This window comes from Podarcis filfolensis (genome assembly GCF_964270895.1).
Source record: "Podarcis filfolensis genome assembly, chromosome: 9".
Lineage (NCBI taxonomy): Eukaryota > Metazoa > Chordata > Lepidosauria > Squamata > Lacertidae > Podarcis > Podarcis filfolensis.
Genome location: NC_139610.1, coordinates 39869246 through 39886661, shown reverse-complemented (window position 1 = coordinate 39886661; position 17416 = coordinate 39869246). Strand labels below are relative to the sequence as shown.

Here is a 17416-nt window from a genome sequence, read left to right as displayed (position 1 = left end):
AGCAGTCAATCCAGTGCCATGATAAATTCCATCCTACTCGTAGGTAGCTATATCTGTATCCGTTGAGCATGAAAAGAAAACCCACCCTGATCTGTCCAAGGAAATGTCAACAAGTGAAGTCAATTATACTAAAAGGAATGAGTCTCTACTGAGGCAGGACAGGTACCTTCCATCAGTTCATTTCAACAGAAGATTTCACTCCATTTCCATTTTGTTCTCTTAATTAGGCTGATACGATAATATCTGAGATACCTGCCAGAACAAGGACAAGTGCCAGCCTGCAATACCTCTAATGGCAAGTGTTTCCTAACATTATAATTATTGAATGATTCTCATTTTGGGGGCCTAGCGACTAAGTGACCACGTGATGATAAACATGGCACTGCTGATAGGAATGGTTACTTTTAATAGCTCAAAAACATATACCAACATTTGCTCATTTCTTTATTTACAGGATTTATATCCTGCCCTTCATCAGAGGTAACCTTGAGGTGGGTAACAGCAATTTAAAATATGGGGGGGGGGGAAGCACTGGCATCCCGCACTGAATGCACATTGTTGTGATGAGGGGGGACACCTCTTCAGGTAATCAGGTCACAAGCCATTCAGAGATTTTTTTTTTACGTCAGGGTGAATGCTTTGAATTAGGTTCATTCACGGATAAACAGCCAGGGCAAGTGTTCAAGAACTAATGTTATGGGGGAGTGGAAATGCCATCAGAACCACCTGCAGTTTCCAAGCCATCTTCAAGAATAGCCACATGTATAATCCAATAGCTGCAGTGGCACATAAAAACCATTTCAAAATAAGCCTCAAGGAAATATAGATAATAAATCTGGAGGAGATATAAATAGCATTAGAAGCAATCAGCAGCATCTGATTGTAAACCTGGCTTCTGTTCATAAAAAAACAAATATTAACCCTTACCACACAACATAGGCCCAGAACACCCTTCTGCCTTAGCCCACTGTCATGTTACTTACCTTTGTGTACATTGAATATTAGCTGCTGGGAAAACAAAAGCAGGGAATGGGCGACTGCACTTGCGTCCTGCTTGTAAGCTTCCAATAGGCATCTGGTGGAGCACTATGGGAAACAGGATGCAGGACTAGATAGGATTTGGGGCTGATCTTATGATCTTAGAGAACTATCACCTCCATGCCCTGCATTTGGGATGCTCAGGAGCATCTGGCTGGCCACTGTAAGGAGGAGGAGGCTGAAGCAGGTGGACCTTTCCTCTGATCTAGCAGGTACAGTGGTACCTCGGGTTACATACGCTTCAGGTTACATACGCTTCAGGTTACAGACTCCACTAACCCAGAAATAGTGCTTCAGGTTAAGAACTTTGCTTCAGGATGAGAACAGAAATTGTGCTCCAGCAGCGCAGCAGCAGCAGGAGGCCCCATTAGCTAAAGTGGTGCTTCAGGTTAAGAACAGTTTCAGGTTAAGAACGGACCTCCGGAATGAATTAAGTACTTAACCCGAGGTACCACTGTACTTCTTACTTCTTTTTCTTTCTTTCTTTTTTCATTGTTGGCCATCTATTGCAGCAGAGAAACCAAATGAAGAATGGACTTTCCCCCTAACTCATTAACCTGACTCAAGAGTATAGCATATTGATGATAAATGATGGCATCAATCTTAGAATATTAATTTCATCAAATTAATTTTAAAGCATTTGATTAATTTAGAATGGGTGCATCATTTTTATTCGCAGAGATGAAATATCCTTAAATGCACCAGTCAGTCAGCCTTATATTTTTAGCGAGTGGTGCTGTATCAAAGGTAAATCTTGTTTGTTTATTCTCTTCAAAATGTACCAGACAGACAGAACAGAGAAAAATAAAGCTTCTGAAAGATCACTCACAAAGGTTTGCTTTTCAGGGGTTGATATTACAAGCAATTAGCGTGACATTTAATAAATGACATTTCTAAGAACTGCTAGAGCTGACTTAACAGGCAAACAGAACAACCTTGTTTTGTTTCAAAAGGCAGTTGCATTGTAGCACATTTTATGCAAAACGTCTGTGCCAACTCATGTTTAAAACATTTATGTGGATGAAATATTTGGAATAAACAGCCTTTGTATACATCCAAATTACGGTGTTCTCTACTTAGTGAAAGTGTTGAAGAGATGACTTGCCATAAAACAGGAAATGTATTTCCATATCCAAATTAATTTGTATGCATTTACTGCAAATAACTGGGCTCACCAAGCAATAACAAATTGATCCTTACTTAAATTAATGCAATTTTTTCAAAGCATAAGTCAAGTAATGAAAAGAGAGACAATTTTCTTACATAAAGATATAAAGATGTAATTAATAAAGATAGAATATTTAGTTACACTGTGGGAAGTGTGATGAGAAATGTTGCCTTCACACCAAAAATATGAAGAGCATTGTATCATTTGGGATAATGTGGATTTGCTGATACTGTTAACTTGTGGATCTCCAGCTGTTGAGGATCTGACAACTAGATTAAATCACACACACCAAGATGATGGCTGTCATTCCTCCTGTTCAGCACCAAAAATGACCAAGCTCAGAACTATCTCCAGACTTCTAAGAGGAATATGCGTATTTTGTGACACAAATGCTTCAGTGGGAACCATCTAGAGCAGGGGTTGTCAACCTGGTCCCTACACTACAGCCTACTAGTGGGTGTTTCAGGATTCTAGGTGGGTGGTAGGGGGTTCTATGGCACAAGCTGAATTCTCTTTCCATCAAGCATTGGTGGGCGGTAAGAAAATTTTACCATCAAGAAAGATGCATTAGTGGGCAGTAGGTATAAAAAGGTTGACTACCCCTGATCTAGAGGAAAGGGCTCTCCAATTACAGAATGCATGTGGTCAGACGTAGTCTTGCATAGTAATAAATGCAAGTGGTGGCAGGTTCACACTGGGACCATTAGGAGAGAAGGTCCAAGCATCAGGTGGAGCCAGAGCCAATGGCAGGAAGAGCCAACTGATTCTAGTTTTGTCACTATCCTCCTGCCTGCTAGGCTCTGCAGGCACATCCCAGAGACTGAGGAGGAGGAAGCTGACAGGCAGGGACACCCCCGGGATAGAGTATAAAGTGTTGGGATATTCCATTCCACCTTAAGGAACAGGCATGATTGTTGTGTGTCACATGTCTGTTTACACTCCAGCACAGTATGCTGGGAACTTCCGTTTTGTGTATAGCTTTTGCTTATGCTGTTTTTTTGCTTTGGACACAAAGGAGGTCAGACATGTTTCCTTTTGTCCTGATGTACGCTGAATAAACTGCTTGTAAATATGCTCACACAGCCTCTCCTGCCACTTCTGTTTGAGCAGCGTTTACTCTGCTGAGTAGCTTGCCCTAGCTTCTGAAGCTCAGGTCGCAGATTCATGCTGCACCAAGGACTGGAGTTCGCCCGGCACACCAGCCGGTGGGCTGGAGGCAGCTGGGGGCCTGCCAATTGCCCCCGTTTCCTTGGTTGCATGCCAACATAAAGAAGGCAGGCAGGCAGGTGGGGGGCTGGCTGAGGGCATACCAGTTAGTGGGTCCATTTGCCTCCACTGCATACAAAATCAGCATGCAGCTGCATAAAGAGGATAAAACCATTACCTAGCTCTGCCACACAAAGGCTAGCATGGTTCGTACATTTTGATTGCACTGAACAAGCATTGCGAAGGAGTGGCATGAGAGAGTAGCCTCCACTGTATGGAGCCAGCCTCCCGTGGGAGCACCAGATTACACAGAGACCTGATTTGCATTATTCTTTTCTTCCCAGAAAAGATGAAAACCATGTGAACAAGGGCTCCCTTGCAATTGGGTGCACATTGAAGCTTGGGTCACACTGGAGGCTACTGGATATGTGGTCCATGCTATTTCAGCTTCGCCTCCAACTGAACGAGGGCGATCATGCTCTGTAGCTGAACGGCAAAACAAAAACGTTGCTCATCTTCTTGCCAATTTTTCCAGTCCTAACTTTTCACCAGCTACACAAACTAGGACATGAGAAACTGTAGCAAACTCTATACACTGGTGTGTATAGAGACAGAGACAAGATAATATATAGGAAGACATGCCCATGAGCATTTTCAAATCTGGGAAGAAGTATATAAGAGTAAAGCAAGCAGCTGAGGATTGATGAAGGAAGATCTGGTATAATCTATAAAATAGCAGATACTGTTTGGTCATCAATGGGCAGAAGTGAAGTAAAAATACTTCTTTTTTGAGGAAAAATCGTAGTTTAGATAACAAATCTCAATAAAGTATGGGTAATAGCCAACTAAATCATACTCAGAGTTAGTTTATTGAACTCAATGGACAAACTGATAGATCCATTGAAATGGACCTGAGTCCATTTATTTCAACGGGTCAGCTCTGAATATGGCTAACATTAGGTGTCACTCTGTATTCAGAAATATTGCGCTCTCTCTCTCTCTCTCTCTCTCTCTCTCTCTCTCTCTCTGTGTGTGTGTGTGTGTCTTTATCTATACACACAAACATGAAACTTTCAAAATGTATTTCAACAAAAAACTCTTTCCCTACGATCATTATCCATAACTCTTTCCTTCAAAAATATGTCACTTCCACCCCTAGGTAGAAATAGTCTTAAATGTACAAATGCAGTATAACACTTTTACAGTAACTGGCAATTATTTAAAATGAAATGAAACTGCTAAATAACAATAAAGATTTACCCTTCTGAAGTTTTGGAATCCAGGCAGTCTGATTTTGTTCATTTGAGGATAATCCAAGCAAATTGCTACGGCTGTTAAATACAAAAACAAACATGCACAAAACAAACAGCCATTATTTCTTTTTTTCTTTTTTTATCTTTCTACTTAAATAACTCATGTACATTTTTTTTATTTTTTTTAAAGGAACGGAGCAATGTGTTTTGTAGAAACAGTGGTACAAGTACATGCCTTTTATATAATCTCAAAAATCGAAACATTTCATGAACAGTGAGGAATTGCTTGAAAAAGCATGTGCCCTGCAACCACTTTCAGTGCTCTAATGGAATTGAAAGGCAAGCAATACATTTTAAAAATAAAATAAAAATAAATAAAACTTGGTATTGATTTTTGCAAACATACTGTGTTCCGAGTCTGAACTGTGGTTTATGCTCGGAAATAAAGTTTAATAGCATCTGTCCATTCTCTAGCTATCTGTAATGCAGATAACTCTACAAGAAGGAAAGCCGTCTGAGCCGTCATTGACATTCCCTTCTGTACTAGTGGGTGGAATTGGGCTAAGCCCATAACCAGCACAATGCCAATCTGCTTTGTGATCTGTTCCAGAAACAGCACATCAACACTTTCCCATTTGCTTAGGATTGAAGGCAAAAGCCACCGTTGAAACATGGCAGCAACTTCACATGAAAATGCTGTCTGGGTGGGGAGGGGAAAAGCTAAATGTCAAACTAAAGCACTTATGTTTTCATGAAATATTAATTTTTCATTCAGATTTTCTTGAGACTGAAGTGTGTGAGGTGTCATGCAGGGCATAATGAGAAAGGAAGGAAGGAAAGTTTTCAGAGACTATCTTCTCTGGAATCAGTTAGAAGGTGCTAGTTTGTTTTATTATAATATTCTTATATGTACTGGGCAGAACCCACCCAAAATTAAATACTACCAATTTGAGTTAAAGAAATAACAATAATTATTATTACTTTAATTTATATAACACCCTTTGTCAAAACATCCCAGGGCAGTGTACAACCTTAAAAACACATAACAGAATATCAATGATAAAAACGTAATAAAAACAAAGTAAAAAGCATACAGATGGATGGCCTAATAATAAAACAATCATCGTAATGATTGTTCATTACGATTGTTCATCGCCCTGTCCCCAACACTTTTACAGACCACTTTTGTCTCAAAGTCGTTTACAACCATGCAAAAATGTAAATGGATAAAATCCAACAGGAAAACCAGTTGAAACAATTAAAATATCCAGTTCCATCCTAGGAACATAAAAGCCTGAGCCTGGGAGTCCTGCTTACTGCTTATTGCATTAATTTAGCTCCATCAGCAATTAAGCCTCTAGCTCTAAAGAATAAAATCCAATAACCTAGATTAGCCCCCAAGAGCCGTGATGAAAAAGTGGGTCTTTAAATGGACCTTAAAGTTAGCAAGGTAAGCCTGATCTCACTTGGAATCAAATTCTCTAATTGGGGGGCTGCTACTGAAAAGGCCTTGTTCTGGGTGCTCACCAACCTGATTGTTTTTACAGGGAGGCATTTCAACAGGGTCTTCAAATTAGATATTATGATATGGCCAGACTGACAGTGCAGACAGTCCTTAAGATAACCAGGTCTCAAACCATTTAGGGCTTTAAAGGTCATAACCAGCACTTTGTACAAGGGCAGAAAATGTAACGGGTGAGATAGTGGTGTAATTTTTTCCAGCTGCCTGGCCCCTACAGTAGTTGGGTGGCTTCATTCAATCAGAATAACTCCCCATTGGACTTTTGAATCTAATTCTGAGTAAACATGCATAGAACTGGGCTGTAAGAAAATCATCAAAGCTGACAAATTCAAACAGACATTCTTACGGATGGAAAAGATGTTTTTGTCAGTTAATTTTAAACTGGATGTGTGAATTGGCTTTATACAAATTACACCAACTTGAGCAAAAAGAATCAATGCAAGCATACAGAAAAGAAATTGTATACAAGTTATAATTTTGTTATCCTTTGAGTATGTATGTGAAACTGCCAAAAGCCTATATGCACAACTACACTGTTCACTGTGATCATTCATTTGCACAGTATTCTTTTCAAGAGAATATAATTATCCCACAAAACAGAAGTGAAGAATGCAAAAATGCATTCATCTCTCTATATTTCAGCATTTATTTTTCAAAAGAGACTTTCAGAATTTCTAGAATACACCATTTTATTGTCAGTCAGTATTAGACATTGAAAAAGAGATATGTTAGAAGCAACATGGCTCAACTGGGAGTTATTGTTGTTTTTAAAAAATGATCTTCATGACAGAATGCTTGGAGTTCATTAAACCGTTGAAAGATTAGCAGCTCAGAACACCCTCCAAAACTGTGCATAAGTAGAAGTAGATTACAGTACCTCTATGACATTTCAAATTGTGGAACAAAGGTTCTGAGATGACCCCCAAGTGTGAGATCACAAGCAGAAACAGCAGCCTTAAAGCAAATCACCAGTTGCCTATGGCAATATAACTTCATTGGATGAAACTATGCAATGGCTTGTTATATCATAGGGTGGCGCTGCTGATTGACAGCAGCAGCATTAGAGCTGTCTTAGCATCATCATAAGTAGTGGTTACCAGCATGAGCTATGTGTCACAGCTGAAATATTTACACAGCTATAAATTTACTGAGTACCCTCAGTAAAGACTATACAATTTCCCTCCCTCCCCCAAAATATGGGGTTACAAAACTTAAATGGCTAGGCAATAACCATTTGCAAATAATATTTGCCTATCTTAAATCATTGTGACAATGAGGCAATGGACTCCAAACATTTAGGAATTGAGTTATTTTCATACCAAGGCTGTGATTCTATATTTACTCTACTGGGATTAGGTCCAATTGCGCTCAATGGGCCTTATTTCTGACTAGACTTCCAAGTTTGCACTGCATGTGTTATTGCTGTCATAAATATTACTGGGCCAATAATGTCGGGAGGAAAAGTGGAAAGCATTTGTTCAACTGGGATACAACATCCACATGTAGATGTAGAGCACTAAGAACACAGTGTTTTGAACATGTTTTTTCTAAAACGTGTCCCCGCCCTGCCCTGCCTTGCCACTGCATCCCTGGCCCCCTCACTAAATGGCCACCTGGCCAACGTTGGAGGGGATGTGCAGGCAGGCAGCGCAACGCGTCCTCATGAATCCTCTGTGCCCTCCAGTGAGGGCTGGGCTGGGGCAGCTGGTTTTGTTCACTCTTCATGCCCCACCTCTGGTCCCACCCAGCTCATGTGCCTGTACGCCCCGGGCACCAGCAAAGGATGCAACACCATTGACTGTCTCTCTCTCCTCCTGCATGCTGAGTAACTGCCTATGGGCATCTCTGTGTTGCAAGCTCTCTCATCTACATCTAAGCACACAAGCAAGTAGTCAAATTACAGCTTTTCTGTTGAGTCTAATATTTGTGATCTAGTCACAAGGCTTAGTTGCAAGATAGCCTACCATACCCAGCGAAAATTTACTTGCTATATGCCTAAAGCTTATTTTATAATACAATGCAATTAAATACAGCATTTATGTACAATTAAACTTGTAGATTTGACAGGCCCGCTGACTTCAAGGGGACTTCTGATATAATAAATAAATAAATAAATAAATGAACACATTCACCATCAGAATAGTTTCATTTAAATTATGGATACATAGCAAGTGAGATTTCCTTTTCTAAATTGTAGTAGAATTCTGTTGTCAGCAAATTGAAAAGTTGCATTGGTTATATAAAATTATAATTTTTAATGTATTTTTAATCTTATGTTGGAAGTTGCCCAGAGTGGCTGGGGAGACCCAGCCAGATGGGCAGGGTATAAATAAATTATTATTATTATTATTATTATTATTATTATTATTATTATTAGCCTGACTTAAAGCACAATAAGAGCTCAGAATTATTCTTTGTACCCTTTCAAAACGAATTGCAGTAGAGATAAATATGAATTGCTATTCCAACCATTTCAATACATTACCCAGTGGATAGCTTTTGTTTATCTTTCTCACGTTCCATGGCTCTACTCAGTGATCCAACCTCGGTAAATACATCACTTAACCACATTTTCTCTATCAAAAGCAGAAAGGGGAAATGTTTTTTAAAAATAATTAACAATAATAGGAGAGTTGCACCAAAAGCAATAGTTGATATTGTTATTCCAAGTTGGAAAGCGTTTAATACATTTCAGAAATAAGCTACCGACATAAGAACAAACTGCCAATTCAGGCAATTCACATATGTAGGTGTACAATTAATTATGGATTCAGACCCACTAGTCAAGTAGGTCACACACACACACACACACACACACACACACACACACACACAATTTCTTTATTATATATTTGTAAAGCAAACCATTTTTAAACGTAAACAGCTTCAGAAGCTGGGCTTACAAGGGATGTATGCACAAAATTCTTGTTTTTAAATATGCAAGACCGTGGGAAAAAAATAATTCTGGAGACTTCAACAACATGCATACGTGAAAAGAACTCCTTCTGTTCTCTTCCCACACAGAGAGGAAAGAATTCTGGATGGAAAATTACACCAAAACTACCATGAACTTCTGTTTCATTATATTTATGGCATTCACTGAAAATGAAGTTACCATATACCCAAGCCACATCAAAAATGTGTATTATTTGAATACTCCTTGAAAGGGGCATTGCAGTTCAACATTGCCCATGTTGACTCAGAAGTAAGCCCCACTTAGTTCAACAGGGTTAGTTGTCCAGTAACTGTGTAGTGTGCACCTTATCCCAACATTCTTACATATAAAGCACTCCAGTTTTTGTCAAAGGCTCCAGACAAAAATTATTCTATTCTTCTACAGGACAGCCTGCTTATACTTATACACTGCTTATACACAGGACAGCCTGAAAAGGAAGCTAATTGCTTCTATAAAAACCATTACCATAAAGGGCAGAGTGCCACAGATGCCATTCCTATGTCCACTATGGGCTGCACTCATAATCCCTGCCTGTCATCGTGTTTTTGTTCAAGTCTCAGCTGCCTTGCAAAAGCAAAGCTGAAATTTCTGAGGTGAAGGAGTGTCAGAAAAGTGGAGGCGATGCTGGCCAGAAGGACAGATGAGAGAGAGGCGAATGAAGCTGAGTTGGCCACAGTCATGAATTAAGAAGAGCCATCCAGCTACCAGCTGAGTATTACACTTGATGCTCCTGATGAAGTAGACACTATTCCATGAAAGCTTGTGCTATAATCAATTAGTTGGTCTTTAAGGTGCACAAGACTCTTTCTTGTTTTCAATTCTGCAGTTAGGGGACTGCTGCTGAAAAGGTTCTACACAGCATATTACATATGCAGACATGGAAATTAACTTTTTGGATTACTTTGCATCAACCAAATATATAGATTTATGAATGAAAGGTGTTTGTAGAAATCTAACTATAATGTATATGTCCCGGTTAAAATACTTGGATATAAACATTCCATTTGTAAATACATCAGTTTACAACTAAAATCCTTTGGTCATTTCACAACCTCTAAAACAAGATTTTTTTAACAGGTGCATACAGACTCAATAAAAGTATAACAATCTTTGAGCATTAAAAAACCCCTGAGAATTTCTCAGAGCTCAACTTTTATACACAAACACACATACACACACACACACACACACACACATAAATAAATTAAAAGGATTTTATTTTTTTGAAATACAAAGACAGCATGGAGAGAAGTAAGAGCAGAAAGGCCTCTGTGGAATATGGTTGTGTCAACTTTTCTTCTCAGTTCTGTATTTGAGTTTCAAGAATTATGCATACTCTACGAAAAAATGTCTGTACAAACACACATACCCTTTCTCAACTATTCATAGCAAGCCTTTTTCATTTTGTCATATAGATTTCCTGTTTCCACACCTGTGACTTGCTGGGGTAGACATCAATTGAATTGCTCACATGTAGAGCAAGAAGATAAAAAATGTCTCTCTTTGACCTAAAGCGCTAGTATATTTTTAATACACCATGAAGAGAAAAAGGCTTTATTGTCTTTTTAAACTCCACAAATTCCTGACAAGTATTTTTCACGTATCTTTCTCCATGCCATTTGGGTTGGGAGTGGACTACACCAACTTTTCTCTTTTGTTAATCAGGCACACTAGGGCAAATGACCTGACAAAGGCCATATCTAGTTTGGCCCTTTGTCCTATTGAGTTCAGGGAATTACTCCTGAGTAAAACATTTAAGGGTGGGCTATAAGCCATAAACAAGCTATGGAAGATAATGTCTCATAATATATCAGGGAATCCCTCAAAATAAATTCTGAGCTGCTGGAAGGAACCATGAAGTCACTTGTTATGAATAGGAGTCTGCCTAAAGATAGGGCCAGCTTTGAGGTAAAGTGAGGTGGTCACGTCAGGCAGTACCTCATGAATTGGGGTGTCATGAAAAAGCAACAAATTATTAATGATTTATTATTCTTGTATTTTTACTTCCAGGAAATTGTGCTTGTGGGAATTTCTTCATCAGCATAGCTTGACCAGCCTTAGGTTCATTTCTAAATGAATAAAAAATAACAAAAGTACCATATGTTTGCAGTGAGCTCCCCTTCTAAAGAAAGTTAAGCCTCAGTTAGTGCTTTCTGGGGCACTCATGTGCACCAACAACACATACAAACATACAGATATAGAATTGTTAAATAGGGTAGAAATAGTGTGATGACCACCTTTGAGGCATATATGAACAGTTGCAGCAAATGAAGACAATGCTATTGACTTTCACTGAGGTTTGAATTCAGCCTAGCTGAATTATCTCACAGTAGGAAGAACATCAAAACTTGGTCAAGAGTGGTATGTCATTCTATATGAAACCATATTAAGTATATTCACAAATATATATCTCACCTTTTCCCCATCCATACTCCATCTTCGTAGGACAGGATTTTATACTGCTCAGAGACCGCCATGTTTCAGAGTGTGGTCTTAATGGCAACATGTCTAATATTTCTTCCAGAGAGGTCTTGTTAAGAGTTTTTGCTGACTGGGTGGGTTTAGTGCCCACATAAGATGATAATTTAGGTGGTGCACTAGTAGCTCTTTCTGACTCCCCAAGGATTTTGCTATGAAAATTCTGGTCACTCATATTTTCTGTGGGCTCCTCGAGGATATCGCTAAGAATTGGGTGCATCGCCATGTTTTCTGTTGACAAAACAAATGAGTAACACCATCACCAATTTTAGTCTGAAATCATCCCTCTTGCTCTGTGCTACTTTCAAAGCCATTACTCTTCAAAAGTTTAAGTACGGAACAGTTTTATTTAGCTATAAACCAGAAAAAGTGGGGGGAGAGACATTCAGAGTTAAGCCACACATTTGGCTCTCAATTTCCTGGCAGCCAATGAAAACAAAGAAACATACAAGATAACATAGTTTCCTTGTCCAACAGTAAGAAGCTCACAAGCACATTTGCTGTAACAACAAAAATTTCAACTGTTGCAAAAGTACATGGTGATTTCGATTACCTCCTACATGCTTTGAAAGAGAAGAGTGCAAGCATCTTCTCTCTTAACTTTCATCCAATTTTGTAGGGTACAGTGGTACCTCGGGTTACATACACTTCACATTACATACGCTTCAGGTTACAGACTCTGCTAACCCAGAAATAGTACCTCGGGTTAAAAACTTTGCTTCAGGACGAGAACAGAAATCGTGTGGCGGCGGCAGCAGCAGGAGACCCCGTTAGCTAAAGTGGTGCTTCAGGTTAAGAACAGTTTCAGGTTAAGAACGGACCTCCAGAACAAATTAAGTACTTAACCTGAGGTACCATTGTATTTGCGAGCCCATGCACTAAACCCTGTCCCTGGAGTCTCTCCCCCCCCCCCCCCAGAAATGAGACATGACAACAATATATGGGTTTTAATTAGGCCACAACTTTATTGAAATTCAGGTGTAGGAACCTTGGCATAGGCCTTGGAAGGTATCCCTCTCAATGTTCAATGGAAATGTTCCAGACAAATCTCAGTCACATCCATTGAGGACACATATTATCTTATAGACTACCATTACATGATTTGCAATAACCTTGGATTGCTTAATCAGCTCTGTGTACACTTTTTGGAATCTACATGTGTAAGAAGCAAGGGTCATTAATCTTCATTAAGAATAACGCTAGTTTCTGTGGGCTATAAATACCTATGTGATGTATTAGGTTTCCTTCTGCATGCTTATTTTACATCTTTATTCATCTGTCCTAGTTTAATAATTATATGTTAAAAATAAATTATAACTTTACACAGATACAGAAAGGGGAAAAATTGAATAAGTATTCATCATTTCCCTTTCCAAGTTCTTTCTTTCAAATATATTAATTACATTGGTTATGTACAGATCTAGTAAGTCTTTATAATTGTTGGAGACACACACAAACTACATTAAAATACCCCACTACAAGAGTAGCCATAGTTTCTCCTGAATTCAGCACTTCAGAAGACTGGGAGGAACCTTAAGTATACAATCTGAAATCTTATATTGAGAGGACTGAACATTATCTGCCTACAGTATGAAAGAGTATTTTATTGTTTCCACTGGTGTCTCTTCACCACAAAAACCTGCTTTTACACCACTGACTTTCCATGTCGTCATCTTTTAATCATGGGTACTCTGCCAACATTTCAAATTTGAGCAGGGCACTGCTTAAACCAAGGATGGGGACCTGTGGCCCATCAGCTCAAACTAGCATGTTCAATGGTCAGAAATGATGGGAGTTGTAGTCCAACAACATCTGGAGAACCACAGTTTCCCATCTCTGGTTTAAACTCTATTCCTTACTATAAACTCAGAGAAATGACATATGGGTTGGATCTAGACTTATTCTTGCTTAAACTGGACCTGCCAAAATAAATGGCAACTAAGTTATGGCTAAGGCTGTACTCTTAACCCCACACACCTGCAATTATTCAGTAGGACTTACTTCTGAGTAGAAATGGTTAAGATTATGCAGCAAGTAAATCATACCTTAAGCCCCATTCATTTAACTAGGGCTGGATCTACACAGATATTTAAAAAACACTATGAAAATGCTATTATATATATATATATATATATATATATATATATATATATATATATATATGCAATTTGCCATTGAGCGCTACAGTGCCATCTGATGTCACATTTTTATTACACACTTATAATTGCAGCTGTGGAGCTGAGTCCCTAATCTTAGCATGATTAAGTCTGGAACCAACCCTATATTTTTATCTCAGAGGCAGGTAGGTTTGTAGCAGTCATATTTCATTTTTCCTAAACTTTATATTAGTCATCTTTCACTGTTCCTTAATTTTATTTTCCACAGGAAAATAAAGAACTGGAAACTGTTCAGAATAAAATCCTGCTCAGAGGTAAGTCCCATTATGTTCTCCCAGGTCATTGTGATTTGGATTACAGCCTGAGAGTGCATTCCTATGCCCACTTACCTGGGAATAAACTTCACTGAAATCAAAAGGACTTACTTCTGAGCAGACATACGCAAGATTGCACTGTAAGTAATTAAACTGAAGTAGCCCAGCAAGAGCAATCAGTTGCAATTACATTATTGATTTTTTTTCACTCGAAAAACACCACAGCTATGAGTCAACAGTTGACAAATTGGAATTTTGAGTATTTCTTGTCTCCATTATTTTTCTTGTAATACTACAGCTGACAGTGCTGTCTTTGTTCATATTAAAACAAGTGTGTTTTAAATGGCTAACTCCATAGCTTAGACTGATAAATAGAATGTGTATGTTTATCCACTTTTGGACACATTTTCCTTCTTGTTATCCCTCTTGAATACACCCTGTATATCAGTGGTAGGAACCTGTGGCTCTCCAGTTATTGTTTGACTCCGGCTCCCATCAGCCCAGCCAGTATAAGTACTGGTCAGGAATGATGGAAGTTGTAGTCGAGCAACATCTGGAGGGCTGCAGGTTGCCTCCCCAGCTTAATATCTTTTGACAAATTAACCTCTACAGTAAAGATTATTGCTTGAAATACAGGCAACCTATAGAAAATATCTGATTAGATTTTAACCCTCTCGTGCAATCTTTTGTATTCCCATTTGGCAACAGAATTTGCATGGCCTAATTTGAAAAATTCAAAAGCAAAGATGCCTGGCATAAGTCTTCAGCATCTTGGCAGAGCTCTCCTAGTTTCTTGAAACAGGAGCTGGTTGCGGCACAGCTACTGTTGTTTGTCGCAAGTCAGGTTTGATTCTGTTTTCTTTTGATTTCACCAAATAAGAAACATATGCTTCACAAACTTGATTGCTTTCGCAATTCTTGTTCTAATAATTTGTAAAGTAACAATAGGTTTAATTCAGCTGTATAGTTACACTTTTCCTTACCTGTTCTTCCCTTTCCTGACCAATACTGAAAATAATTACTTCTTCCAAGTTCACCTTAAGAGGAGTATGGCATACTGCAACATGGCGATGCCTATATTGTAATCTGAAAATGACGGAGAATAGATTAGAATAATTCCTTTTTATGCTCGTCAGAACACAGATCTTTAAGATTTAATTACAAATTTCCTTCTGCATTTGAAATGTCAAGGTTAACCATGGAAAATAGTCTTGAGCACAATTACCTTTGTACTCTAGGCTAGAAAGTAGGTCAGTTTTCGTCAGCTGATAATAGATGAAACTATGTTTTTTGGAGCAGGGGGTGTTGCCCAGTAATTGCAAATTATGATAAAACAGCCCAGTGGTTTGACACTCTCAATCAGTTTTGGTTCACCTGCATATTCAATAGCTGTCATAAATTTTCATTTCACCAATCCCTTTCTCTAGAAAATGCCTCACTAACATTTGCATGCATTTGTTCTGGTGTAATATTAACAAAAAGGCTTTCAGGCAAATATTTTGAAGCTTGGACAGGGGACACATGTGAAAGAGCCATGATCCTGCCCAACCTCAACTGTAGCCACAGAGAGAGAGAGAGAGAGAGTACTCTGACAGCTGAAGTACATACTAGAAAGCCCAGATCTGACCAGCTATCTCTCCCCACATTTTAATGGGGAACAGCTAAAGTCCCATGTCCGTTTGCTCCTCAAATTTCTCCTGTTAAGGCAGCTTTGCCTTTCATTTTCATTTTTTATAGAAGGTGGAGGGAGCTGTCCAAGGGAGCAGGCATTTGACCAACATTTTTAAAATAGAATAATCAACTTATTAAAGCCTTTGTTGCTGTATTAGTGGTGCTCCAACTGTAATCACTGGAACCAATGTTCAGTCAGTTGGACTGATAAATTTGATTCTGGTATATGGAAGGTTTGGTTTCCTTCTTTAAAAAAAGAATAGGTCTTGATTATTAAGTTATCTTTCACTTCCTTCTTGAAAAGGCACATATTGAGGGCCTTTTTGGTAATATCTGAGTGTGTTTAAGTTTAATTGGGTGAATGATAGATGATCAATCAGTTAAACATTCTTTGTTTTATGTGGATATTGCAAAAGGCTCTCGTTCATGGAAAGAGAACACAATTCCATTTTCCCCCTGAATAAATCAGCATTCTCACTACCTTCAACGCCCAGTGTTATTGGCCCATAGGATGATTTTCTACCAGATCAAAGGAACACACTGCTCAACTGAAGTGGTGTGGTAAAGTTCCTGTCATCATGAATAAAAGTGCTTTTTAAGAGATTGATTGTCACTAATAACTTTGCTTCGAGAGAATCCGCATCCTAAGTGTCACTAAGGGAAATGATGACAGGCTTTTGGGGAACTGGGGATAACGTGTGTTTTTAGAGCAGGGATTCAGAAAATGAATACTCAGAATAACTTCTGCTCTTGTTGACACATTTTCACAGATCATAGCAATGAGGAAAGAAGAGTTTGTTTCCTTCAGACATACCCAAATCCCAGTGCAATCAAGTCATGTTGAATGATATCACAGCCTATTGCTGGAAATTCAGTTCCTATTATTGAATTATAATCCCCCTTCGAGGCCTCAATCAAAACTGGGGATTTTTTTGTATTAAGTACATGACATATCTGACATGCAAAGTATAAATGGCATCCACTTACCAAACACCCCTTCTTCTCAAGGGGCCGACATTATGTTATGTTATCACAAATCCACAAAACATGCAAGAGACCACTTATTTAAGAACAGAGATTTCAAAATTCTACAGAGCTGAGAATGTAGCATGAATACACTTTATTTATAGGCTATTGTAGATCAAAACAGCATTTTTGGAAATATAAAATATATTATGAATTAACTGCAGTTGCCTCTTCACTGTATCAGTAGATCAAATGTAGGGACATTTTAGAAAAGTAAAGCTGAAAATAAAATTCTTATTATTAGGTTGCGGGCAGGTTGTTTTTTTGTTTTCAAGTCTGATTATAACTAATTAGAACAGGATTACAGTAGCAGCTCTGGGTGGGTGCCCTTAAGATTTTGGAACCGTTCATACTTGCATGTAAAGTAGTTGATTTCTCATCACTTGATTGCTCAGTTCTTAAGTTCATTCTTTCTCTCCATGTAGACATGTGGCAGGGGAGCAGGATCATGCACGCTGGTTCTCCCTGCCTCAACGTTTACATGTTCAGCAGATGTGTAAGAATGACTCAGTGCATGTAGACTTGTCAACGAGCCAACAGTAAATCACACTGTGTAAGTTGGAGTTAACTCTTTATCAGCAAAAACAAGATGTGCATAGGAGTGTCAGGCCTAATGAGCACAGCAACTCATGTCCAGTAGGTCTTGGCCCCATGAAGCAGTTGCTGA

At 38.7% G+C, this 17416-nt stretch overlaps 1 protein-coding gene across 2 annotated transcripts in view; it reads right to left on the bottom strand.

Annotated features, from left to right (window-relative positions):
- IQCM (IQ motif containing M) overlaps positions 1–17416 on the bottom strand; it is an 89575-nt gene that overhangs the window by 71087 nt on the left and 1072 nt on the right. For both annotated transcript variants that reach the window (XM_083631252.1, XM_083631253.1), the window contains exons 2-5: positions 15036–15138; positions 11559–11852; positions 8673–8763; positions 4673–4743 (exon numbers count right to left, since the gene is read on the bottom strand). In XM_083631252.1, the coding sequence (XP_083487378.1) occupies positions 4673–4743; positions 8673–8763; positions 11559–11847 (451 nt within the window). In that variant the 5' untranslated portion in view covers positions 11848–11852; positions 15036–15138. The remainder of the gene's footprint in view (positions 1–4672; positions 4744–8672; positions 8764–11558; positions 11853–15035; positions 15139–17416) is intronic.